The sequence below is a fragment of the Bactrocera latifrons genome, unplaced genomic scaffold (genome assembly GCF_001853355.1).
Source record: "Bactrocera latifrons isolate USDA-ARS-PBARC rearing strain unplaced genomic scaffold, ASM185335v1 scaffold_93, whole genome shotgun sequence".
Taxonomy (NCBI): Eukaryota; Metazoa; Arthropoda; class Insecta; order Diptera; family Tephritidae; genus Bactrocera; species Bactrocera latifrons.
Genome location: NW_017537634.1, coordinates 807,243 through 834,962, shown reverse-complemented (window position 1 = coordinate 834,962; position 27,720 = coordinate 807,243). Strand labels below are relative to the sequence as shown.

General features: G+C 33.8%; 2 protein-coding genes across 4 annotated transcripts; one reads left to right on the top strand and one right to left on the bottom strand.

Annotated features, from left to right (window-relative positions):
- Window positions 1-223: 223 nt before the first annotated feature.
- Window positions 224-6,695, bottom strand: LOC108977654 (REST corepressor). Of its 3 annotated transcripts, XM_018947463.1 has the most exons (11): window positions 6,441-6,695; window positions 5,806-6,086; window positions 5,684-5,731; window positions 5,485-5,619; window positions 4,941-5,155; window positions 4,693-4,860; window positions 2,544-2,953; window positions 2,206-2,407; window positions 1,390-1,554; window positions 948-1,322; window positions 224-880 (listed from the first exon to the last, which is right to left on the bottom strand). In XM_018947463.1, the coding sequence occupies exons 2-11, from the start codon at window positions 5,987-5,989 to the stop codon at window positions 782-784; spliced, it is 2,001 nt and encodes a 666-aa protein (XP_018803008.1). In that variant the 5' UTR covers window positions 5,990-6,086; window positions 6,441-6,695; the 3' UTR covers window positions 224-781. The 3 variants fall into 3 exon arrangements, with proteins under 3 accessions (XP_018803008.1, XP_018803009.1, XP_018803010.1); XM_018947464.1 differs by lacking the exons at window positions 2,206-2,407; window positions 2,544-2,953; XM_018947465.1 differs by lacking the exons at window positions 224-880; window positions 948-1,322; window positions 1,390-1,554; window positions 2,206-2,407; window positions 2,544-2,953 and adding an exon at window positions 3,919-4,427 and having other exon boundaries at window positions 6,441-6,694.
- Window positions 6,696-8,669: 1,974 nt separating this feature from the next.
- Window positions 8,670-11,488, top strand: LOC108977636 (cell cycle control protein 50A). Its single transcript, XM_018947408.1, has 7 exons — window positions 8,670-8,885; window positions 9,075-9,343; window positions 10,332-10,533; window positions 10,601-10,800; window positions 10,858-10,993; window positions 11,077-11,242; window positions 11,401-11,488. The coding sequence occupies exons 1-7, from the start codon at window positions 8,831-8,833 to the stop codon at window positions 11,444-11,446; spliced, it is 1,074 nt and encodes a 357-aa protein (XP_018802953.1). The 5' UTR covers window positions 8,670-8,830; the 3' UTR covers window positions 11,447-11,488.
- The last annotated feature ends 16,232 nt before the right edge of the window (window positions 11,489-27,720 follow it).

The window sequence follows — 27,720 nt, the reverse complement described above, 5'->3', positions numbered from 1 at the left end:
AATATTTTCTAAGGTTATGAAATGAAATATATGATTTGTAAGAAAACTCAAATAATTGTAGAATTGCTGGGAACAGTTCACACAAGATACTTTTAAGAGTCTTTAAACACAATACTAAAAAATTGAGAAATAGTAACTAAATAAAAAGAAAAAAAAAATATGGCAATGTAAATAATGAAGTAAGAGTAATGAAAATGTTATTTGGCCTTATGTTCTCTAATAGTTCAAAACATGGTGTTACATGCGCGTTGCCTATATTTTCTTCCAAGTTTTTATATAATATTTGTTTAATACAACTTTAGATTAATTTGGCAATGCTAACACCTGATAGGCCCATATATATACAGCGCACATTTACCTATCATATAATGCATCTCTAGAGTAATTCTTTAATTAAAATGGTAGATATCCTTATATTTTCTGTATATTTCCATTCCACTTGTCTTTCAACTAATTTGTCGTTCCGAGTTTTAATTTTCATATCAAGTGAACTAAAGCTATACTTATCTTATACACATTGGTGTCAAGGAATTTTGTTGACTTTAATTTTTGTGATAGTAGAGTTGTGTTAAGATTTTTATTGATACTAAATTTTCAGTATCTCCTACCATATTTAAGTGTTAAGGATACTAGGATGGATCGTCAAGTATTCAATATAAATAAATATGTATGCATGTGTATATGCATAAAACTTAAGGCGTGTCAAACACCTGCATTGTGTCATTTAGCATTATTCACCACCATGGGTCCAAAGATGTTGTGCGTCTAAATGAATTATCATTTAGATTGCACTGGCCTTGGCGAAATCTTGTTCGTTGATGTTTAGAGCGAATTTCTTGGCTGGTGGTTGCATATCATTTTGATCAGCATCTAAGTCAATCTAGAAAAATATAATGAAAAATAAAAAATTAAAAATAATTTTCAGTATGCATATTATTGAAGCTCACCTCCATTATAACGTTATCCTTCTGTAAATTAGCATTGCTATTATTAAGCTTGGATTCGTCTTTGGTAGACTTTGTTACGGTTGCTTCACTTGAGGTTGTGTTATCCGATTCATCGGCAATAACAGACGAAATGGCACTAACGCCAGTGGCTGTTGCATTTGCCGCAGACGGCTCTCTTTTCTTTGATTCGTCTTTTTTATTGTTGGAGTTAATTGTTTCACTTGCAGTTGCAGAAGCAGTGGCAGTAGCTGCTGCTTCTTCTTTCTCTGCTTCATACTTTTTTAGTTCTTGGTCTAAATTGTAACGCCGACGATTGCTTACGAAAAAGGTACGCACGTGAGCTTCAGTCTTCGTGCCAATAGTTTCAGCTATTGTCTGTAAGTGATGTTTTTAAGTAAATTCCAATTTAGTAACAACACATTATATTATAGTGTGGAAGTACCTGAAAGTCTTTGCCATATTTACGCACACCTTGTACGACGAGCAGAGCCTCATCATTGGACCATCTTGAATTGATTCGATTCGTGTTCTCAGCTGGGCGCATATCGTCTATTCCCTCTGAATTCTTACGTTTCAGCGCGGAAATATTCTGTTTGTTTAGCTGAACCTGAAAGCCATTGAATATAAAATTAAGGGATTGCAACACATATCTTAGACACATTGCGGCCAATGAGTGAAGTTGAATGATGAATGATGAGATGAATCTGGCTATGCGTCCACATGTGATCTATGCTGAATGAATTTGAATATATGAACCTACATCTCCCTGTTTTATAGACCTGAAAGCTCACCCTGAATTTGAGTTGCAGCATCCTATGTGACGAAATATTCACACGTTAACTGAAAATTTAATTATTTCTAATATTGTGTTGCGCATAGTTATCAAATGACGCTATACGACTTTTTGTTCCTTGGCTTGACAATCTTCAAAAATCTATTCACAACTATAAAATCAGTTAGCTTGGAAAACAATAAAAGAAAAAAGTCGGGTCTACGTTTTGGAACGGGCTCGCATCTTCTGTAAACTCGTAATCGAGGACTATGTTCTCTTGCTACTACAAAAACAACAGTTAGCATACTATGCTCTAGTGTAGTACACAAGGTTTACTTGAGATTACGATTAGAATAATAGTGGTGGCATAACTAAAAATTCGTGGGTTTTAACTATTAGCAACACGAAAAAGTGGTGAATATATTTGAATGTATGCATGAAGAATGTGGTTTTATAAGCAATAGTATTCAAATTCCGATTTCTTACTTGGCTCAATAGCGAAACGATTTCCCTGTCTGTGTTAGCGAGCAGTTCGTCTTGATTGTCATTGGCTCTGGCCAGCGCCACAATATCGTCGTGATTGATGTACATGCCACGAGGTGGTTTACGTTTATGTCTTTCAGCATTGCGATCGCGCGACCGCTTACCAAAATATGGACCGGAAGTGGGACGCTTATTACCGGTACGTCTACAGCACACCATTGGGTTTCGGTTTTTTGTTTTATTTGGCACGCAACAACGATGACATACAATGATAAAGAAGGAATTTAACACGTTTTAAATTCAAGAGCGTAATTGTTATTGTTTTATATATGTATATGTACCTCCAATGGTGGTGGCAACTTGAACATAGTTTACCGTGTGGCGATGCATTAAGCACACTACATGGAACTCCACAATTGGTGCAACAACCGCTCAAACCTGCTGAGTCTGCATTGGAACATGACGAATCGGTATTCGCCGTATTGGGCGGCGTTTGTTGGCGTTGATGTTTGATACCAACTGCCAGAGCACCAATATTGGCAACTAGACCACTGTCTCGTCCTTGGGCGATCATATTTAACGAAACAGAAGCCGCTGTGTTCTCACTGTCGGCGTCGCCACCGCCAATGCTGCTACCAGAAACACCACCGTTTTCGCTTAATTTATTTAATTTGTTCGGTAAATCGGCAGAAGTGGCACAGCCTATTTTCATTTGATCTTGAAACCCGGAAGTTGTAGCCAATGCTTGATCCTAAAGGCAATTTTAGGTAATTTGTTGAAATGTTGTTGGTAGGTATTGTGTGTCACGAGTGTGCGTGTTGCGATAAAGGAAAGAGAGAGAGAGAGAGAGAGAGAGAGAGATAAAGAGAACGACCGGTTAACTTTGGCATAATTTAAATTTAACTAGTATTTGCAAGAAATATAAAGCTACTAAGGTCATAAAGAAGTTATCAAACAAAATTATTGCATGTGTCCGAAAACAAAAGGCCAGCACAAAGGGCATGGCTAAATTATGGCAGGCCACGAGCAACAACAATCAGACAAGGACTCGACGCGGCATCGATATACATACATACATTTGCATAGATCTGATCTAAACACAGCGAAACAAATTCTCTATCACATTTTGGGCATTCGAATCTTATTGATACATGTAATAAAAAAAAAAATGCAAGAATGGCGAAATAGATTTTCGAAAGAAACAAGTTTCAATAAAAGTAAATGTAAAATGTAATGGAATGATACATAATGATTAATATGGGAATGAAAATGGTCAGTCAAAAGTATAAATATTATTATAAAGAATAGACTTGCATTAAATATGATTTTTGAATATAATGAGTTAATTTTTTGCTAACTTCAAATTTTAAGCACGAACGAAAAATGAGTTGTATGTCTCATAGTACATTAAGTTAAATATTGGGTATGCAAGAATCAAAATCAGTTCTTTCAAATAAACCTTACTCATTCATAGATATGTAGTTCACGTGCCTGATAAGCGTTAAATTATTTCAAAACCTGCATTGGATATCTATTCATAAGCAAACTAGTGAATTAATTTGAACTCTTAATTATAAACCATACTTTCGCGGTAAAGTTATGCTGTCCAACTTAAAAAAAAAAATACATTAAAATTATAAGGCAAGCAATACAATGTAAACGTATGTACTATAAAGATATTAACGAAAATATTTGAAAATGAAAGAAACACATGAATTTTGTTTAATCTTCTCGCAGACAATAAACGATTTATTGATAATTATTTATGCACTATGTATATATGTATACTATTCTATCATTTACTGTTAGTAGAAGTTCTATAAACAGTCTTTCATTATGGATAAGGTCTTACAATCTAAAATTAACTAACAATAAATACATACAATTAAGTAAAGTGTACTATGCGAGATAAATCTAGCATAAAATTTTGGATGCGATGAGTTGAGGGCTTAGACCATTTACTTGAGTGGGGAATACACCTGGTCTTCATAATGCCTGTTTCAAAATTGCTACTAATAATATATCTGAATGTATTTTTCGATACAATGTGGTGGTCGAAACGTAATTTGCTTTGAACATGAATAAATAATTTTTATGACTTGTGTACGAGTATATTTAGGTAATATGTTGACGAGTTGAATTTTTTGATTTGGAAAAATGTTAACATCAGCTGCCTTGAGCTCCCTGAATTAATCTGCTTATGTGGTACTATGAATTGATTGCCTCTATTTAAAAACAAAATCAGTGATACTTTGTGGTAGTTATATAAATACAGTTATAAATAAATGTTAGTGTAAAACATAATTTTAAAACGAAATAAAAATTTAATATCTAACTAAATACAACTAACATTTGTATATATTGTTTTATTTTTATTTACTAAATATAAAAATTTGCATTTATTGTTAAACCACTGTAAAACTAGAGAAACCAATTTCAATTTGAATCTGACTCATGCCTTAAATACGAATATTTTTAACTAATAATTACCTTGTCATCTGTATCAGATTCTTCATTGCTGCCATTCTCACTACCGTTCTCTGAACCTTCTTTACTTGCTTTTGCTTTCTCTTGACGATCCATAACGCTTTGTCTGTGGCGCGTCTTCTTCCACGAGTAATAATATTTCACCAAACTAGCTATTGATTTGTCGGGTAACTGCAATCGATATATTTGGAACATGTATAATTGAAGCATTACGCTCCAGAATAGATTTGCTGGCCAGATATTAAAATTACCATTTGACGAATGCGATGAAAGCTTTTGCCGTGAAATTGAAAAGCCTGTTCGAATAACACTTTGTCTTCTACTGTCCACTCATCGGGAAAAGGTGTGAAGTTAGCTAAATCCATTACGGCACGTTCCAAATCATGTTTGTGCCAGAATAGCATACCCAATGCCTGTTCGCCATTATAACCGTATTTTTCTTTAGCTACTGATATATATTCTTCAACTGAAATATACATTACCAAATTTTACTTTATTTTCTTACACTTTATCTACTTATATATTATATAACTATGGTACTTTCAGATATTCGAATTTTCGATAATAAAAACTACTCATTACAACTTTCCCACATAAAAAGAACTACCATTTTTCAACAATAAGTAAAAGTACCAAATTATTGTAATTAAAGTATGTCATTTCACCGAAAAATAAATTAATTAAATACATACATAACTAAAGTTTTTGAATGTTGAACCTGAATCTTTTCATTTAGATTTAGTTAATACTATATATTAAAATATACATGTTATTTTATAACAATATCATACTCACGTTTTGCATCTGGTATCTCTCTAGTGGGCGACCATACCAGAAGCGCTCGATCATTTAAGCCCTCTGGTTTACGGTCATTTTCAGGTATTAACGGTGGACATACTGCCTGGTAGTCACGACCAACACGAATTTTCTCTGAAATTATTATTATATATTTTTAATTATAAATAATCCCACGCCTATATATTTTTTATCTTACCTTCATATTCACTCTGTTTTGCTTTGGATTTTCCATTTCGCTTAATTGCTGTGGGGAAAAAAGAACAGGGATTTGAATTTAATCTCTGAGGATTAAATACTTTATAGAAACTTGTAACTCACAATTGTCATCGTCGGAACTAGTTTCCGGAGTTCCAGTACCACCAGCACCTCCACTGTTCCCAATATTAGTACTTGCCCCCACTGTACCACCCCCAGCAACGCCTACTCCGTGCCCATTTGGACTTGGTCCGCGTGATCGTCTCCCATTACGCACCAGCTCCGAATTTCTTTCAGCCAGGACCATTTTGTCTCGAATCAACTTCACACGATTTTGTTTCTCCAGTTTTGAGCTTTTGTGTAATTGTTTCCGTATCCCAAGCAATTAAATGGGATATTTCGTTCTATAAAATATTAATAAGATAACAGGCTTAATTTTTCAAATTTCACACTTTGCATTTGCAAATTGAAATAAACTGAGAAGTCGTTTCAGCACAGAGCAAAGAAAGTGAATAAGAAGAAGCATGCAAACTATGCGACAAAAAGGCCATTCAGTGGTTTCGCCCAGTGTCATTTACCACTTTCACAGCTCACTTTTAAACAACCGTAGACCGTAAATTCTCCAAACGCGCTGAAACAAAAGCGACATCCAGTTTCCCAGCTGAGCTGTTCTTTTTTCATATTTTAAAAAATTCAGTTCTCTGCACTTTTCAACACAAATAAAGCACACAACAATTTAAAAGTTTTCAAAAATTTACCTTTTCTATTCCCCTAGTGTGACAATGTTGATTTCGCTAAGACTTGGTACGTTTGCTTAGCAATTTATTAAATACTCCTTTAGCACCTGTAATGCGTTCTACCGTGACTCTTATATTATCTTAGATCCTACAGCCTTTCAGATACTACTATCTCCGGCAATAGTAGTCAAACTATTTAAAATGCGAGAGCGTCCTAAGAAACAACTGCAACAACCTCGCTTCTTGCCACAATCACAATGAATGGGCAGGTAAATTTCTCAGCCACTGCTTTGTAAGCGCATTGCTGAATTAACAGCTCACTTTTAAAAACGACCGCAGTAAATGTGTACGTAACCCCGTTAATTAAGCAAACCTATTCCCTTTAGTAAGTAATATTTGACCAAACAAATAAAAATATTGAAGGTTTATAAAAACCAATAAGAATTTAAGTCTGTAATATATAAATAATATTGCATTTAATTCATAAATGACATATTTTGAATTTACGATATCTCTCCAGGGTGTGTTCAATGTATAATATAGTTTTGCCATTCAGCTAGGCATCACTCTCCTTGCTATGTTCAGTAAGATTATGAATTGACATTATGAATAGAGGTGTTCAACAATTAGTATAAATTTATGTAATTTATATAAATGAAATAAAATTTTAATTGGTATTAAATATTGGAAAGAAATTTCACATAAATTATTTAAGGAATTTGCACTAATACAATTCCTGAAAAATGATATATAACACATGTGTGTCCTTACAAAATAAAAAAAATTATATTAAAACGTATAAAATTTTAAATTTGCTTGAAAGGATTTTTCGCATAGAGCTCCTGAACAGGTACATCGTCAGTGCAAATGCAAATGCAAATATATGTCCGTTCGTTTAGTAAACAATATGCATATAAACCATACTAAATGGAGCAGATTTCAAACTGGAAAAATTAAATATTAATAAACAATTATATTAATAGATTTAAAGTTAGTAAAAGCAATGTTTGTATCACATATAGGTAAAATATAAATAACAGTTAAAATTAATTTCAGAAGATATTATTAGGTGTTGACGATATTTTTCCGAATATTCAATAAAACTCTAGTTTTCCCTATTAATTATCATAACATCTTTACTGAAAAAAGTGTAGAATTAAAGGTTCATAATCATATAAAACAGCTGATTGAAACAACATTACGGGCAACATTGTTACCATTTAATTATTATACCATTAAATTAAATCTACCATTTAATTTTTGTTATGGGGATGGTCCTAATTGAACCTTAATGTGTTGAACACAATGTTCGCGACAGACCGCAGCAGCACGACAGTGAACTGAAAACGGCGTTGTGAATCCTACTACTTGAACGTTTGTGAGAGGGCAGCACATAACAACGGCCGGCATGTACACAAAATAACGCAGTTGTCCATCTTGTACGTACACAATTTGGTTGTGGCCATACTAATACCTTGCAATTCAAATTGCTGTTCAAATTGAAATTTTAAGCAAAAAATAAGTAAATAGGTAAATTTATTTGTTTTAAATTACACAGTACAACAGCTAATCTGGGGGATGAGAAATTCCAAGTCAGGGTGATGGTACTAGGTCAATATAGTAAAGGGTTTGGCGTTCATATGTGTCAGTTGTTTTTTATGACCTTTTAAATTTTTTCCTTATCTTGATGTTTTTTCGCTTAGTTGTAACATTTTGGCAAAAACGTAGTTTAACATAGCTCGCGAACCACTTGTCCGATTTTGATGAAACAAATTTAGAAAAATTAAGAATTACAATTTCTATTTGATTTTATTCAGATAATAATCCCAAAAATGCTCCACAGTGTTATCAATTGTTATTATAAATGATTTAACAGAGCTGTTTTATGCTTTTATTTGTAAAATAACGTCAGGTTTGTTAGAGCTTTGAGTAATTTTACATTTTACATATTAGTTACATCACCACTCTACCTCATCTCTCTATCTTCCATTCTACTGTCAACTCTAGTGTCGTCCCACTGTCGTTGGCAAATATAAGTTAGCGAGAACGAAAACTGTCGGCCTGCAGTCGTGTAGTCGTATAATCGTGCAGCTGCCAAAATAGGTCTGTCCATAAGAACGTATGAATTTTAATATTTGATAGATGTCGTTTGCAGTTTGTCACGAGCATTGTGTTCAACACATAAGGCACAACTTTATTAGTCTTCATTCACTGACATTCGCAAATGTCAAAAATATTTTGTGATTATTTGACATTTGTAAAAGTGGTCGTAAGATGTTTGGGTTTTTATTGTGATATGAATATCAAACCAGAATTTTATTAAGTAATTATTAAAACTATTGATTAAACGTATACAGAGCGAGTTAAATTCATATTTAAGCGTCTTGCGAATTTCTGCAAGTTTTGAAGAAATGGCATCAGAAGATGAAACTCAAGGAGTACAAGAAAAATCTAAGAAACCTTCAGGTAAGTCCCTAAGAATATGAGAAATAAGAAATCGGAATGGTTTGTAGCGCTAAGCAATGACTAATTCTATTGATTACTTGGATCAATAATGACTACAACTGTACATACATATGTATGTATATATTTAAAATTTGGTTAGTATGAATTAAAAGGCTTATTCAGATGAAAATAAATTTTCTTCCACATTAGATTCGGCTTTTAAGCAGCAGCGACTTCCTGCATGGCAGCCAGTGCTAACGGCTGGCACTGTATTGCCAACATTTTTCGTAATTGGAATTCTCTTCATACCTGTAGGAGTGGCATTGCTATACTTTTCAGATGAAGTTAGCGAATTTGTTTACGACTATACCAAATGTAAAAGGACTGGATATAACATGACCTGTGCTGAATATTTGACTACTAATTACAATGGATCCTGTAATTGTGAAATTCAATTTGAACTACCAAAGCAATTTACAGTAAGTATCCAATACTCTGAATCAAATAAATGCTTCTACAATAAGGAATAAAACTAAAGAGTTACAGTACCAATTATAATTAGTTGGGATGTTGCTTCAAAATATAATAATTTTGCACGCTTAATGTTTTTGTATCACTTAATGCCAATCAAGATAGGTATCTCGCTATATATATACATATGAGCAGGATGACGAGACGAAGATATCATGTAGGCTGTTTATTTATTTAAATGTTATTATGGAAAATCCTATAATGTGCTATAAATAAGTTCCACTGTTATTTAGTTTAGGGGATCGGGATAGTAAGGGTCACCATTTGACTTCTCAATCAAAACTCCTAACTCGGTGGGAAAATAGGTGAAATCGGATTGTAACAACGACAGTAACAAAATATATCGTTTAAGTTGAAAACTTGAATTAATTTTAAAGCCAAGAGAACGGCAACTAAAAGTTGGTGAAATCTCATACTTCAGGAATGACAAGACCACATCTACTTCTTTTTTAATAAAATTTTTAATTATATTTTATCCTTTCACATAACCATATCAAAATGTTTGATATATTATTTTAATGAAGTTAAGTGGACAACTTTTCCTAAACGTAATGTGCTTTAACGCTGAATATGAATGGAATCGGTGTGCACCTTGGTCTGAATCTGTTCGACCTGTTCCGGGTTTACCAACAAAATTACATTTAGATGCGATTTAGCTTGATTTTATATCATACATTTCTCATATCAGTAAATTATGTTGACATGAAGTAAAATGTACTAATGAAACCAGTGTGTTTATGACCTAAAATACCTACATAAGTGAATATGAAATCAAACCTGATTGTAATCCATTGGCCGCAATTTTTCGGTGGAGTTGTATCGAAAATCTTTTTTGTTTTAAGAAATCAAAGCATCAGACCCATTTCAATTTGAATTTTATAGATTTATTTAAAAGCCGAAAGTCATTAACTAAATGCATGATTTAATGACTTTCAGGGAAATGTTTATATGTATTACGGCCTTAGTAATTATTATCAGAATCATCGCCGTTATGTAAAGTCTAGGGATGATGAACAGTTATTGGGCCGCTTGTCGTCAAACCCATCGTCAGATTGCATACCATTCGCTTATGTTGAAGAAAATGGTGGAGATATACCTATTGCGCCGTGCGGAGCCATCGCCAATTCGCTTTTCAACGGTTAGTAGTAGGCATGTCGTCTTTATTTTTAATAGTTGCTAAAATTTAATTTTTTTTGCATACCTAGATACCTTAACACTGAAATTCGATGGAAAAGATGTACCACTACTTAATACCGGCATTGCCTGGCCCTCCGATAAAAACATTAAATTTAAGAATCCACCAGGAAATTTAACTCTGGCACTGCAACACTTTAGTAAGCCAAAGTTTTGGCAAAAAGAACTTTGGCAACTGGACCCTAAAAACCCTGACAATAATGGATTCCAAGTTAGTTACAGTTCCTATTATAATAATAATAATATATCTACAAACATTTGCTTATAGAATGAAGATTTAATCGTTTGGATGCGCACAGCAGCTTTGCCCAGTTTTCGTAAACTTTATCGACGAGTTGACCATTCAAAACCAGGTTTTCAAAATGGTTTGAATAAGGGTTCCTATACACTTGAAATAGTTTATCGTATGTACTAAATACCAAATCGCTTAAGTGCATGTGATATGAAAATAGTATATTTATTAGAAATTTCTTTTTATCGTGGTTAGAATACCCTGTGACGTCATTTGATGGTTCTAAGAAAATGATTTTATCGACGACGTCTCTACTTGGCGGCAAAAATCCATTCCTTGGTATTGCATACATTGTTGTCGGATCCATATGTCTAGTGCTTGGTGTAGCATTGTTATTCATACATATCAAATGCAGCAAGAGGTTAGTATAAATACACAAAACCACTATATGTAGATGATGTAGACCTCTTATCCTGTCTCTTTAGTTAACATGAAAAAAAAAAACAAAAAACAAAAAAATTTCTTGGATAAAGTAAAATGCATTATTCACAACAACTTATTAAATATTCTGCATTTCAGCACTACGGAAATGATCAACGTCAATCCGCGCACACCCTATTCGTAATCGCAGCACAATTGAGCGGGCCTGAGGTCGCTGAAATGCTTATCTCAAATTAATATTGATGTATGGACGTAGTTTGAGGCTTTAAAATGCAATACATAGTTAATATAAATACTTTAAAGCTATAATTAGCATAACTGTAGAACATTCAAGTTTGCGAAATTTGTTAATATTTATTAATTTTTTTCACTTTCATTTATTTTCAAACTACATACGTATGTAGAATTTTCAAAATCTCTTTACCTAAATTATTCTTTACACGACGATTTTGTTTTTGTTTACCAATGTAGTCCTCGCTTGAAATATTTTAATAAAATAATTAACGAAATAATATTTATCTTGATTTTAATATGTCCATTATAATATAAGGATTTAAAAAAAAGTTGTACAGGTGTGAATTAAACTAGATATTTCCACTTTTCGCAAATTGACAGAGCGGGAGGAAAGCACTAATGTTTACGGCATAAAATAAAAATTTCCTAATCAAGAAGAGATAAGACGTTGCATTTGTTCGTGGAGAAAGGGGTTTGTTCGACATTGCCTTCTAAATCGAAACTAATATATTATATTATATAACGGTAATAGCGAATTTAGTTTGGATTTAAGAGACTTTTATATGTTCCCAAAACATATAACATAACCTTATATATTAGATATAGTATGGTGATTTCTCTCTCTGGGACATTGCCGCTTTGTCGATGTAAGAACTAAATCAACTTCTTGCCACTGTTTCCATTATTCCATCCTTAAATGGGTAATATGTTCCCTACTGTCTTCGTCTATAGCAACCTAGACTTTGTATAATTTTCTGGGAAATTCATATTCCCCATATTCTTCCGCTTTATAAGTAGCTTCGTATAATTCACTATATTTAGATATACATGTTTATAATAAATTTCAGAAACTTGGCTCCATGAAATAAGTATAACCTGGTCAGTTAGCCGGGCTCATTAGTACCGAATTTGGTAACGGTATTGATAAGAGTTATATGTGCTGTACATTTGCTTAACTTACATCCTTAGAAACTATAAGGGTACTATCAAGAGTACTAAAATTTTTGTGAATATATTTTCCACGAAATGCTTTTCAAGTTGCGGTAGTATATAGACCGACCATATTAGTATATATACATACATACATATGTCTGTGCTCATGCAAACTGTCACTTACCAACACGGTTATATCGGACCCTCGACTCTTGCACTCCTAACCACAGATTTTGAAGGACGCTTTGTGGCACAGCCTTTTGGCTTCGTGGCGCCACTCCGCGCTCATCCATTTGAGTGCCGCCTTGCTGTAAACATTATACCAAAGCGAATGTGCTGTGAGTATCGATTTCAAAAGAAATGCCAGTACCCCAATTTCAGAGCACGACACGAGGGGGGAGCGTCAATGGTGGAGTAACGGCAGCGGAAAAAAGGACAACGTCTACCCAAACAGGCGCAGACGCAGTAGACACCACGCTATGCATGTGCCCCAAAGTTCTACGTTAAACAGGATGAAATATTTTGTGAAAGGGTGGCGGTGCCTTCACAGAGCACAACCTTATACGCACGGTATATATACATTTACTTATATACATACATACATAAGTGGATATAAACATATAGGCATATATGCATGAGTATTTCTCGTATTGTTATTTTAATATACGCTCGTGGATTTTACGCGATGTAGTGTTTTGATTTGGACCGTGGCTACGAGCACACAGAGTGTGAAGAGCAGTAAAACAGCAGCGACAACAAACCTTCGATGCAGCATGACAAAGCGACTGAAACAATAATATTATATGAACATATATACAAATAACTAGTTCAATAGCTTGGATATTGTGTAATTACCATATTAACTAAAAGCAACAAAAACAAAAATATTATATTTGTGATATTATCAAGTGTTCAGCGTTTGTGAGTCATGTTGGTCAGTTAAGTTCTGGTAATTCTTGTATAATTAGATGGATTTATTAGTACACGGGTACGCAAAGATTCAAAACCAGAGTTAATATGTACATACTTATCATTTACTTATAGTATATACTAGTGCAGTGCATATGTGTTAATGGCAGATTATTTATTTACTAACATTAAAAACAAACAAATAGTAAATATGTACATTAAAAGCACATTTTAAAAGATGCCATGGCACGTTCTACTCCAGAAAAGTATTCATATAGTATGTACATGAAAAACAGTACTTAGTACATAGGGAAAAACAGTTGTGCTATATAATGCATATAAGTGTATGTAAATTGTGCAAGGTTGAAATGCAGATAATAAGAAGTATGTACATATATGCATATGTATATAAAAGTATGTATGTTCGGTAATATATATTATTTACATACATATGTATGTACATATATGAGGATATTGATACTCTGATACATGTATTTATATACAATATTGAAATATACAAATGCATGTACATATATTTTGGTATATAAATACATATGTATATGTACTTATTATGTATGTATGTAAATGTATGTACATAGTTCGTTATGCTTTTGTATACAAAATTTGCACGTGACCTAAAATATTTTTGTTTATTGTAAATTCACTAAACGATTATATAAGCGGTTATTGGAATCTATTACTACCATAAGGTTTTAAGTAATTTACAAAGAAATCAACTCAGATAATCTAATACATACTATATTACATAAATATATACATATACATATATCTACAAACATGGATATAAAACTTGATAGTAAACCAGCCAAACATATAGGAGCACACATGCCTACTTTTATGCGCACAGTATTGGCGAAACCTGAAGCATTTTCTCAAAACAAGGAAAACGGATATAAGCACTTTTTGCATAAAATATTAGGTTATATACTCACTTATAATAAATCCATATAATAGTTGATATTTTCTTTTCATATACCCAATGAATATTCATGAAATATATGCAAACTTGTAACGGGATCTCTCCCAAAAGCATTTGGACGCTGTTTTGCAAAACTGTTAGATAGTTTTGGTCTTCTATTGTATAAACATAAAATTAGTAGAAAATATATATGCTCCAGTTGTAGGCTTATAGGAAAATAGTAACAATCTGGAAATGTGACAAAAGTGGCTACTGTAAAAAGAAGAGAATGTTCGGTCAAAATCGAGACAAATATACATATAATATTTTCCCCTTATAAAATACTCTCAGTAAAAATTTTTTCTAGTTTTTAATTTATTTAAAATGAAATGTGTTAAACGCCTGCAGGAAGACGTAGCATAGCACAAAAACGTATTTGTTGGCATCAATTTATGGGGGCGCGTTATTTTTATATAGTACGGAATTTTTGACTACTATGAACTGTAATGAATTAATGGAAACTTCTAAAATCAGTAGAAAATAATAATATTTTATTATAAATGACTTTATGACTTAATAATAGATACAAAATTGCTTATTTTCGCTTTCCTTGTTTTAAGAAAACAAAAACTTTTTCAAAAAAGACAAAGGGTTGCTTTAGTTTTGATCAATACTGTATGTATTTTTTCTTTTATCTGGAGCATATTTTGCTCGATCATACAAAAAAAAATATTTAATGCGGTTGGCGACACACAATTAGCCAAAATTAGCATGAAATTGAAGTGAATATAAGGAAAGTAAATTCTTTGAATACAATTTTCGCGATATTAAGTTTACATTCTTTAGAGCTTTTTATATTTTACAAAAATAATATAATATTCCGTTGTCAAATGGAAGTGATTTTTGGCAGCTAAGGCATTTAGAATATTAAAAGGAAAGTTTACTCCAAATTTTGTGAAAAAATTGATTAATCGTATTTAACCCTTAAATATTCGACCACGTAAGAGGAGGGACTCTTCCTTTTCCTCACCTCATATCGCCTGTAAATAATTATTCCGTAATGTTTCTTATTTTATCCTGCGTTAGGGTGTCAATAGGCTAGCATATTATTTTTTGTTTTCCAAAATTATCTATACTGGTCTACAAGCTTTTATTATTTGTATGGCAAACATTCTGCTAAGAATCAATTGCGAATAGTTTTTTGTGAATGAAAAACCAAAAGGCTATCGGTAAAAGGTTCGTTCTTGCTCTTAAGTTCCATAGGCCGAAATAATTTATAATAATTTCTGATTACAGTTATTTTTGGTGAATCGATCATAAATAAGTAAAAACTAGTGTAATTGTTAGCATATTCATAATTTGTTTCTTAAAAGTAAAAGGTCAAAAAATATTATTTTGGACAATTATTATTTCATGATTTTATTGAAATTATAGTATAACAGCATAAGTTGCAATCAACATTATCATCTAGATGCTTACATATGTACATATGTAGTTACATATACCATATCTATGTATATCCGTTTTCTAACGAGAATAATTGTAATGTTTTGGGGGTTAAATCTAGTACTTCTTTGTATTTTTTTTTTTTCAAAGGAATATAAATATATCCATACTTTGTTAACGGTCACGTCAAATTCGAAATTTGTTTAAACCAAGTTTTCATAAGAGTCTCCCGGAAATTTCCCATCAAAGAAAGGCGATTTTATAAAAATCGTTTGGATTGTTATTTCTCGAATCACTGTAAGTCAGCTCGGACATGGAACAAGGGTTGTATTGATTGTTGTAAAATATTATTATTAACTATAAGTAAATTAATTAAGTAGAATAAATATTTAAAAAACAAGTAAGTTCTAAGCTCGGGTATAACCGAACATTTCATGTTCCTGTCATTTGCAAGGATTAAAGTCGCGACAATACCTTCAGGTACATAAAGCTTGCTAGTTATGGCTTAAAATGAAAATCACAATAATGCACCGTTATTAGAAAAACACACTCTCTCGAAGTATTACTCGTAGGTCTATAGAACTCAAGGAAATATTGACCCGATTCAAACCATATTTGATACACAGAAATACTATTGTCAGGTAAGGTTTTTCTCCAAATTTGTATTATATATCTCACACATAGACCGATATTTCCTGTAAAAAGTCAACTATAGGCTCCGGGCTCCACATATTCGGTATCAAGGGGCTTAAACAGCTTTGGTGCATTTGAAAAATTTTGGGTCATAAGGTGGTTCAAAGGCATTATTAGTACAAAGTTTTATTCCGTTATATTAATTGCCTTTTCCCTTGTGCATTGGAAAGAAAATAATGAGATGGAATTGTGTTATATGGGAAAATAGCAATGCGAAGAGAACGTTAAATACCGAATTTGGATGAAATCAGTTGAGCAGTTCAGTTCCCAGTTTAATTTTTGCATGAAAAAATTGATAAAGACGCCACTTTTCGAAAGGATAACGCTACCACTCACGTTTCTAAACTGGTTTGTGGAACCCAATGTCACACTCAAAAGTTGCATGCCTGCATTTTTCATTTGAATCCGGTAGAAGCCTCAAAGCGAAACACCATTGTAGGACTGTATAAGAGTTCAATTTGGGCATTCAAGAAGCATAGGAAGAGTTTGATCAAACAAAACAGCAATCGCATTTGTTAAGTTATTAATTAAAATGGAGAATCAATTAATTATTGAATGCGTATTTAATATGAACATATCAAAATTTAAACGAATATATGTATATGTATATACGGAATTGAATTAAATATAACAACAACAACAAAAACAAATTTTTGTATTAAAAACAAATTCGCGTTAACTTAACAAGCAATATGACAACGACTTTCTTTAAGAAATATATTGATAAACAAGTAAGGAAGGGCTAAGTTCGGGTGTCACCGAACCTTTTATACTCTCGCATKATAAAGTGATAATCGAGATTTCAGGCATGGTTGTGAACCGATTTTATTTGGTACATGTCATCAGGGTGTTAAGAAAATATTATGTACCGTATTTCATTGAAATCGGTTGAGTACTTCCTGAGATATGGTTTTTGGTCCATAAGTGGGCGACGCCACGCCCATTTTCAATTTTTAAGAAAAACCTGGATGCAGCTTCCTTCTGACATTTCTTCCGTAAAATTTAGTGYTTCTGACGTTTTTTGWTAGTCGGTTAACGCACTTTTAGTGATTTTCAACATAACCTTTGTATGGGAGGTGGGCGTGGTTATTATCCGATTTCTTCCGTTTTCGAGATATGTACAAAAAAGTTAGTAGGAGGCGGGGCCACGCCCACTTTTCCAAAAAAATTACGTCCAAATATGCCTCTCCCTAATGCGTTCCTTTGTGCCAAATTTTATTTTAATATCTTTATTTATGGCTTAGTTATGACACTTTATAAGTTTACGGTTTCCGCCATTTTGTGGGCGTGGCAGTGGGCCGATGTTGCCCATCTTCGAACTTAACCTTCTTATGGGGCCAAGAAATACGTGTACCAAGTTTCATCATGATATCAATTTTTACTCAAATTACAGCTTGCACGGACGGACGGACAGACAGACATCCGGATTTCAACTCTACTCGTTACCCTGATCACTTATACAACAGTATATCTGACTCTTTTAGTTTTAGGACTTACAAACAACCGTTATGTGAACAAAACTATAATACGCCCTTTAGCAACTTTGTTGCGAGAGTATAAAAAGAGAGAGAGATGCAATACGTCGCACCGTATATACTCTATAACTTTATATCTATCATATATGTCATTTTACTTAAATAAAAAATTTGTTGAGGAAGGTAAATTTTAAATAGAATTTATAATGTCCATTTAAATTGTAAAGATTTGTTACATTTTTTATTAAGAATGAATGCAGAAGGTGCGCCAATTCAGAATAGCCATGCACAATAGTCATTCACAATAAAATGACCGAATCAGCCGATCATATATCACTAGATTCTGCAATGGGTGCTCTCGTGCCCTTGTAAATTTCGGCATAGTATTTTTGCAATCTGCAATCTTGCAGGAGCAAGAGAGTCCCCCTATTGAGTTTTTTCAGGTTGTGTCAAAAAAGTCAATATACGAAAGATATAGAGCTTTTCATTACCTTCAACATTGTCATATAACTTTTTTCTGTAGGACTCGTAGTTTTGCCGGAAATCGAGATAAACAAGTTTAATACTCAGACCACATATCTCTTTTAATGTCTTCGGATCGCCCATAAATTATTTTTCCTTAAATGTTTGTTATTTTATCTTTCGTCTCCGATGAGTTGCAACGTAATATGCAATTCTTTCTTGTTTTATCATTTCAAAAGTTTTATAATTGCGCAGTTCTTTATTTGAAAATTTTACACATATAAAAGCTATATTTTTCATTTAAGAGAGAGCTCATTTCAGTGTCTTTGCAGCTTAAACAAAAATCTACCGCTACGTCAAGGATTCGAACTGACATTGATTACACGCTGGAGACACACAAATCTATTCACTTTACGATATTGCATTTAAATCAAAACCCGATGCAGTTATTGACAACTATAACCGGAAGACTTGCGTGATCGCGGAAGAAAGTTAAGAAAGGTCTCGCTGTTTGAAACCTCGCTTGTTATCGAACACTGGGAGAGGTCCTTCCCGATCCCTACAGAGCTTTTGATGTTGCTCAACGTCAGCTTACACAGCCGCATTCGATTTGCGGGGATACCAAGTTCAAACATAGCGGCATAGAGGTGGTATCTTTTCGTGCTTTCGTAGACGGCTTTATTTGACGAAGAGGTGGCATATGACTATTTTGATTTCACGAGTCTTTGGTTGATTGTAGATTTTCCAAGTCTAAAGCCACACTAATAAATTCCAATCAGTTTGTTGACGGTGTGCTCCACACTTTCACAATTGAGTTATATGGGAGTAGGTGTGGCTGCAGTCCGATTTAATTTGTTTTCGAACTGAAACATGGAATGTGGTCGGGTAGGCTCTGATATATGTCTTTTCACCGATGTATGGGTGGCACCACGCTCATCGTCCACTTTTGAACCCGGCTCTTATAAGGTCTCTTCTAAGATTTAATAAAATTTAATTTTTCTGGAGTATTTATTTATTAATTTATTTCTCTTTTAGTAGTTTTCAAGAGAACCGTTATATAGGGAGTAGACAGGGTTATCAACCGATTTTACCAAATTTTACTGTGTCGATTGCGGGCCCCTTTCTATTAGTGCTAAGTTATGGCCGTTTTGTGGGCCTGGTCTATTTATAAACTCATCCTCACTTTTTAAGTAACACATGTAATTCTTACTCAAGTTATCGGACGAACAGACAGACAGTCACTCGGAATTCAACTCTTATCGGCATCCTGATCATTTATTTACAGTGAAATTCTTCTTAACTGGACGGAGTCTTTTAGTCTGGTTTACGGAAGCTGTGGCGGCGTGACAAAAACGAGCCCCATACCATATTTCTATTGAACTAATAAATGCCAACGTCAGCCACAAGTGAATGAATGACAATTATACCATTGGTTTGCCTTCAGCCAACGCGAAGCAGACGGCACCAGCAAAGGATAGTTTCTTTCGGTTTATGAGAGATTATTCGTACGAAATATTACCAAAATATTGTTGTGCCCAATCATTGGAACGTACTCATGTCCGGTTATAGTAATTGGATTTTTATAAAAAATTGTCCAGTTATGGGAGCTGTCTGTATTGGGGAATATGTAACTCTATACTTAACTCCATTAGTTTTAGGTGACACCAACAACCTATTTAGCAAGATGTTGCAATAGTTTAAAAACCGAATCGATGTTCCAGAAATATACATTTTAATTTTTCAAAATGTATTATCTTGGATTGTAAAAGAATAATATAATTAACAATCTTAAATGCAAGATTATTCGCATAAACGTACACATTATGTACTGTAGACATATGTACATATGCATATGTATATACGAGCATGTGCGTATTTTTAGGTATAATTTTATTAAATTCTGCGTTGGGTTCTCTCGATAAGCTCCAGATTGTATGCGTAACAGGGTTTTTTGGCGGGCATACACATATACATACATACATACACATGTGCGGAATGTGAATGCATGTGGCTTAAGATATTAGTATATTTTCTTTATTGTTTTTGTAATTACATACATACATACCTGTCTCTTATACACATCTAGATGTGTATAAGAGACAGCATATACATACATACATACACATGTGCGGAATGTGAATGCATGTGGCTTAAGATATTAGTATATTTTCTTTATTGTTTTTGTAATTACATACATACATACACATATACCGTATTATGTGTGGAAACAAGCATTTGGAATAATCTCTATAAGTTTTGTTTTAAAGCATTTAGCTCCATTTTATCATCCATACTTCTTGGTGTGCACAGTTATACTCGCGCATACATACACATGTAAGTGTGCATTCGCCGAGGGAATTCGTAGCATCTGCGCTTGTGGTTAGCACTTAGCCGATAAGCCAATGCGCACACAGCTAGACTTCGGCAAAGTGCGCAGGCGTGGTTTTGCTGATAAATCGCCGCCTCCTCTGTACATAGACCTTCTGATCAACAAACACTGCAAAGAGTTTTTAATCTAAGTGTAACAGTCATATTGAATCACTAAAACGTCTCGAAATGGATTTTTTCTATAAAACTCACCACATAAGGACCAACTTATATTCATTCGTGTTTTTAAGCCGGAGTTGAGAGGAAGTGTTCAAGGTGCTTAAAAAACTGCAAGTAAATTACAAGCCGGTCCGTCATATGGCAATCTAACTGAGTTCGCTTGTTAGCTGCCTTGTGAAGGGCTTCCTTGTAGTTGAAATACAACTGAAAATAAATAAATTCCTTAACATTATTCTATAAAAAAAGTGCATTAATGTCGCAATTACAGTGAGAATAATAATTAAATTGAAAATTTGTGGGAAAACTGAAGGACTAAAGTGTGATATTTTATTTATTTAGTAGTTGAATTTAAAATGTATAAAACAGAATTTTTTTACTTCTTGTGGTACGAATGTGTTATTAAGGATATTATTGACAATAAGAAACTATGACATTATAAATAATTTAATGAAAAAAATACTACCGAATTAAAATTTATAATAACAAGCTTTCAGTATAGTCAGAATACAGTATTTTAAGAATCCCGGTTATGCTTATAGAAAAATTAAAAAAAAAATTTTTTTTGACAAGCTTTTATCTTGCTCTTTTCGTCTTGAAGAAGCAATTTTTCAATCTTTGTAAGAGGATTTATGCGGGGCGAAAGGAATTAAGAAATCGAAAGCTGAATAGGGAAATAGGGCTCGTCATGTGAAGATTTATATATATTTTATATGGCTTACTACGTTTCCTTCGGAGTGTTGAAAGCTTTGCGGCAAACTTAATATATCCTGTTTGGGAAAAAACAAAGTTGGAAAGGATCTAATGTGGGGGATAGTGATTTCAACGTTCTATAATAAATTTCCAGTTATAATTCAAATTATCGTGTTCGTCTAAAAATGAGTATATGTTAATTGATTTTTTTTAGATTGGAAAGATTTTTATTTTAGAATTGAAGCCATTAACGATCAATTTAAAACTACATTCCATCCCATTTATAAAACAGATAGATCAAATAAATCCAGCGCTACAGGCTTTAAAAGGCAATCCAATAACAATTGCTCAAAAAACTTACTCAGTGAGAACGAAAATTATAAAAAAAGCCTCTAAAATACTCCATCTGGACAATTTCCCCGCAAAATATATAATTTCTAAACACATTTCTTGCTACCACAAACTCTTCATGGCCAATAAACATATTGAATGAAATAATTCCAATGTGGGGTTAAAAATCTAAAATTTTATTTTTAATTGCAAAATCGGAATTAAAAATTGGAAATTTAATTTCAATCCAAAAATCAGAATTAAAAATTTTTAAAACATTTTTTAAAATAAAAATTTTGGTATCATGTAAAAAGGATACTTTTTCAAGTTAAAAGGTGCAAATGAATGAGTTTAAAAAAGAAATATTCTTTGTCAAAAAAGTCTTGCGGTATTTTTTATTGAATTTTCAATTGTTCATAAAATTTTTTTTTGAAGACCCATGCCCAGCTCTTGACCGATGCTACGGCTGCTACTGTGCCGGTCTCTTTCGACCAATTCAGCGATTTTATCGCAATTTTCGACGACAGGCCTTCCGGAGCGTGGCGCATCTTCGACCACCTCTACACCAGAACGAAAACGTTGAAACCATCGTTGTGCGGTGGAAATGGAACTGTATCGGGTCCATAAACTGCACAAATTTTATTGGCGGCTTGAGATGCATTTTTGCCTTTATCGTAGTAGTACTGTAAAATATGCCGAATTTTCTCTTTATTTTGCTCCAAGTTTGGACGCTATAACTCACGAGCGACTTAAAAGAAATGACAATCAATCAAACACGTGTTAGCGCAAGAAATGAGCTTTCCAAAAAAGTATAACATGATCCGATGCGACGAATAAAACTAGAACTACGCGCTCTCAGCACCAACTAGCGAAAATACCGCAAGACTTTTTGACAACCTAAAAAACCTCCAAAATAATAATACAGCGCACACCCGAAAATGAGAACAAATTAGAAGCAAGACAGTCACATTTGCGAAGTGTTCGAATACCCAAAAATAATAAGTTAATATATGTACATATGTATGCATAAATGTTTATACATTTAAATTCACATTTTATTATTGTTTCGTATACATATTAATTTGTACTTAAAGGATATGATATGAAATGTAAGTTTTAGAAAACTGTTACTTAAAAAATTTGTTATCTTTTTTGTACTTTCTGTTTTTCTGATAACTGAATCCGTCGTTTTGATCCACCCCTTCATGACTAGCCATCTTTAGCGCTTTCATTTCATTTGGTTTGATATTCTCCGGTGTCTCTGAAACGCAGTTTCTAGTTCAATATCGTCGTCTGGATTATCTACCTCAATATATTCGTTCCATCCACGAATGGTTGGTAATAAGACGGAAATTCGCAATAACTTATATATCTTTGGGAAATTCTGCGAATAAAAACAAACCTCAGTATTTAAACTGTGAAGAAGATTGATTGTGTTGCTCATCAATGAGCGAGGTTCGGCTTCCCAAGTTTCTTTTAAAACTGATACCGGCATACTATTTTCAGGAACATCATCGTTTTCGGCAAAATTTAAAACATTCTTTAACAATTAGCTAGGCTTTCTTCAATGGCACGACTTCAAGGACCTTCCAAATGGTTTATTGCAGCTTTTAATGTTAGTTTCTCCAGTCAATGAGCATTGAAGCTAGAAGGCTGTTTTTGTAGTGCAGCTTCTTATTTCATTTTTATTGCATTCTGATCCATCGGATGAATGATAACGCTTGGTGGCGGTGGTCTAGAAAAGGGTTTTTTCTGGATTATTTTTTTTAGGTTAAAAAAAAAGAGCAATCAATTTAAAATTTTTACTGTTTATTTATACACTTATGAAAAGTACAAAAATATTTTTTTGTTAAATAAAAACAAAATGTTAACAATATTAAATATAACCCCCGGTGCCGTTGTTGATTTTGACTCTTCTGAACATCTGAAACATAAAATAAGTAAGGAAGGGCTAAGTTCGGGTGTCACCGAACATTTTATACTCTTGCATCAAATACCGTTTTATTCCGCTATCATCATTGGTTCCTCATGTATATATTATGCAGAGAAGGCATCGGATGGAATTCAAAATAGCGTTATATTGGAAGAAGGCGTGGTTGTGAACCGATTTCACCCATATTTCGTACATGTCATCAGGGTGTTAAGAAAATATTGTATACCAAATTTCATTGAAATCGGTCGAGTACTTCCTGAGATATGGTTTTTGGTCCATAAGTGGGCGACGCCACGCCCATTTTCAATTAAAAAAAAAAAAGCCTGGGTGCAGCTTCCTTCTGCCATTTCTTACGTAAAATTTAGTTTTTCTGACGTTTTTTGGTAGTCGGTTAACGCACTTTTAGTGATGTTCAAAATAACCTTTGTATGGGAGGTGGGCGTGGTTATTATCCGATTTCTTCCATTTTTGAACTGTATATGGAAATGCCTGAAAGAAACGAGTTTGGTCGACATAGCTATAGTAGATTCCGAGATATGTACATAAAACTTAGTAGAGGACGGGATCATGCCCACTTTTCCAAAAAATTACGTCCAAGCCCCTCCCTAATGCGATCTTTTATGCCAAATTTCACTTTAATATCTTTATCTATGGTTTAGTTATGACATTTTATAGGTTTTCGGTTTTCGTCATTTTGTGGGCTTGGCAGTGGGCCGATTTTGCGCATCTTCGAACTTAACCTTCTTATGGAGCCAAGAAATACGTGTGCTAAGTTTCATCATGATATCTAAATTTCTACTCAAGTTACAGCTTGCACGGACAGACAGACATCCGGATTTCAACTYTACTCGTTACCCTGATCACTTATATAACCCTATATCTGACTCTTTTAGTTTTAGGACTTACAAACAACAGTTATGTGAACAAAACTATGATACTCTCCTTAGCAACTTTGATGTTGAGAGATGTTGTATGGAAGCATGAAACGCAACAGACATTTTTGTATTGCACAACTAGCCGAAACTCCTGTGGAAGTGTATACTGTCTCTGACTTTTAGTAAATTTGTTTTAACAAAAACGTTTGTAAGTAAATATTTGCTTTTCACACCAAAATTGACAATTATTTTAATGATAATTGGACCGTTAGCGGTGGCAGTACTAATGACTTCATTTCTTTCCTCGATATGTTTACTATAGTAAGTATTCTAATTCGTAGGTGTTTCTTTTAAGTGTAAAGGTGAACCTTTCAGCAGTATCTTGCATGGACCTCGCGTTTTAACTGCTTGCTGTTTTTGGCGCAATTACCACTTGGGGAATTCCTCATTTTCATAATTATTCCATAACCTCGATATTTAAATACGCAGAAGTAAAAGTTTTTGACAAATAAATGTGGTTTACAGAGAACGTACGTTTATAGAGAAGATCCGTGTGAACTGTCAAGAGCCATGAATTCTCTATTAGTGAATTTCACCACTTTTGGCTCGACAGAAGAAACTTTAACAGAAATGAGTGAACAGAGAATTCAATGAAAAATATGCTCAGAAATATATATTGCTTTTACAGACGCCTTTGGCCTTTTGGCGTATATTTTTATACGTTTACATGCTATCATATCAATTGATATGAATATGATTTTGCGAATTTTTATGAATTCATGCAATTGATAACATTATTTTTAATTTATGCAATTCTCCAAGCAATTTTTGTAGTTAATTGGCAAATGAGCTACTTTTTGAATATTTCTTATCTTTGATAATGTAATATAATTTCATATGTATGCATATATTTGCTACATATATATGTACATATATGATATATTATCATAATATCCTAAAAAACTTAATATATTACAACAATAATATTATATAAATCACACCTCTTATCATTTAAAACTTTCATACGCACCTTTCCTGCAGATATGTACATAAGAACAGTCGGCAGCCAAATTGCCGACGTCAAAATTTATATTAAATTACACAACAACAAAATTTTCATTCATGAACGCAAACGTATTTTCAAAAAGCATATTTCATTCATTCATAAAAGCAGACGCCATTACATCTCCCCGAGCATGCCTTGCTTACAAGCGTCTTTTCACGACGATTTCAAAAGCTAAAAATCATAAATTGAATATATTTCTGAAATGTATGAGAAGGAAAAAGTGACAACCCCGCAAAAATAAGTATTAAAATATATTAGAATAAAATTGACAACATAGTTTATTTGCCAATTTTCAATTCAAGAAATGTTTCAAAGAAAATATTCATATTCCTCTGATTCATGTGTACAGTCAATCCCGGCTAAGTAGTACTCCGCTTAAATTAAAGTCCCTCCCTCATCACTTTTAACAGCCTATGTATATTATATCTTGCTGCATCTCACGGTTTGTTTTTTGAAATATCATAGAAATTATTGTCTTAAGTACGACTCACACAACACAAAAATCTGTATCTTTGATTGTGGCATATGTATAACCAGGATTGACTGTATTTGTCAAGGAATGTAAAAAATATTTTTCGATATGTATTCAAGCTCGCACGATAGGGGAGTCGCCTAGTCTGAAACCTTGTTTGGTACGGCTCGGAGAGGTCCTTCCTGATTCTGACAGAGTTTTTGGTGTTGCTCAACGTCAGTTTACATAGCCGTATTAGTTTTGCGGGGATGGGCAGCTCCTTTTCATGCTGTCGAAAGCAGCTTTGAAATCGACGAAGGGGTGGTGTGTGTCGATTCTCCTTTCACGGGTCTTTTCCAAGATTTGGCGTATGGTGAATATCTGGTCGGTTGTGGATTTTCCAGGTCTGAAGCCACACTGATAAGGTCCAATCAGTTTGTTGACGGTGGGCTTTAATCTTTCACACAATACGCTCGATAGAACCTTATATGCGATATTGAGGAGGCTAAGCCCACGGTAGTTGCCGCAGATTGTGGGGTCTCTTTTTTTGTGGATTGAGCATAGCACACTTAAATTAAAAGCTTTACAAAGCATGAAAGTTCGATGCCCACAAATTCTTATTTTACCAAAAAATACGTTCACTTTAGACAATGGCTCGTGATAAAAGGTTGTAACAGCTGCTCTACCACGCTAGCTAAGGGTCTGCTGAGGATAGTTGAAACAAGAACCTTTAACTGCAACCGCTGCATCGAAGCTAATATACCCGTCATAGGTGCTTTTCTTTTAGTAACTATGTGTTTAAGTAAATCTAAAGACGTAACCGGCCAGTGGTTTTGGAAGACACGTCTCCAGTGCTTTAGACGTGTGTATGCTCTGAGATCCTAACATTCACTTGGATTACCAATCTAGTGTGATTTAGTGACTGTTGCCCAGATCATATTGCAACCATGGAGGGAACACTTCTCCAGTCTGATGAATGGCAGTGAAAGCATAACACCAGAAGATGGTGAACCGAGTTTTCATAATCCATGACAATGGAGCAGACGTTTCATTGCCCGACCATGGAGAAGTTCGAATAGCAATTACTCGTCTGAAAAACAAGAAGGTGCCGGCGGCCGATGGATTGCCGTCGTCACGCTTGCGACTTGGCTCTCATGTAACTGTTGACAGTTATAACTTCGAAGTAGTAGATAAGTTCGTCTATCGTGGAATCAGCATTAACACTAACAAAAACGTCAGCCTCGAAACCCAATGTAGAATAACTCTTGCCAAAAGGTGCAATTTCGAACTGAGTAGGCAATTAAGAAGTAAACTCTTTTCTCGACGAATAAAAACCAAACTCTACAAGTCATACAAGTCACTCATTATTCTCCGTCCTGCTGAACGATGACAACATCTGATGAATCAACGTTACGTCTAGAGAAAGGTTCTGCCTAAGATTCATGGTTCTTTGCAACGGCGAATATCGCATTGGATGAAACGGAGAGCTGTACGA

Excerpts from the sequence above, each read along its gene's own strand:
- LOC108977636 (XM_018947408.1), top strand. The coding sequence starts at position 8,831 with ATGGCATCAGAAGATGAAACTCAAGGAGTACAAGAAAAATCTAAGAAA. Across the intron at positions 8,886-9,074 it reads AAAATCTAAGAAACCTTCAG|ATTCGGCTTTTAAGCAGCAG; the intron begins GTAAGTCCCTAA and ends CTTCCACATTAG. Across the intron at positions 10,994-11,076 it reads TACACTTGAAATAGTTTATC|AATACCCTGTGACGTCATTT; the intron begins GTATGTACTAAA and ends TATCGTGGTTAG.
- LOC108977654 (XM_018947463.1), bottom strand. The coding sequence starts at position 5,989 with ATGGTCCTGGCTGAAAGAAATTCGGAGCTGGTGCGTAATGGGAGACGA. Across the intron at positions 2,954-4,692 it reads AATCTGATACAGATGACAAG|GATCAAGCATTGGCTACAAC; the intron begins GTAATTATTAGT and ends AATTGCCTTTAG. Across the intron at positions 1,555-2,205 it reads TCGTTTCGCTATTGAGCCAA|GTTCAGCTAAACAAACAGAA; the intron begins GTAAGAAATCGG and ends AATGGCTTTCAG.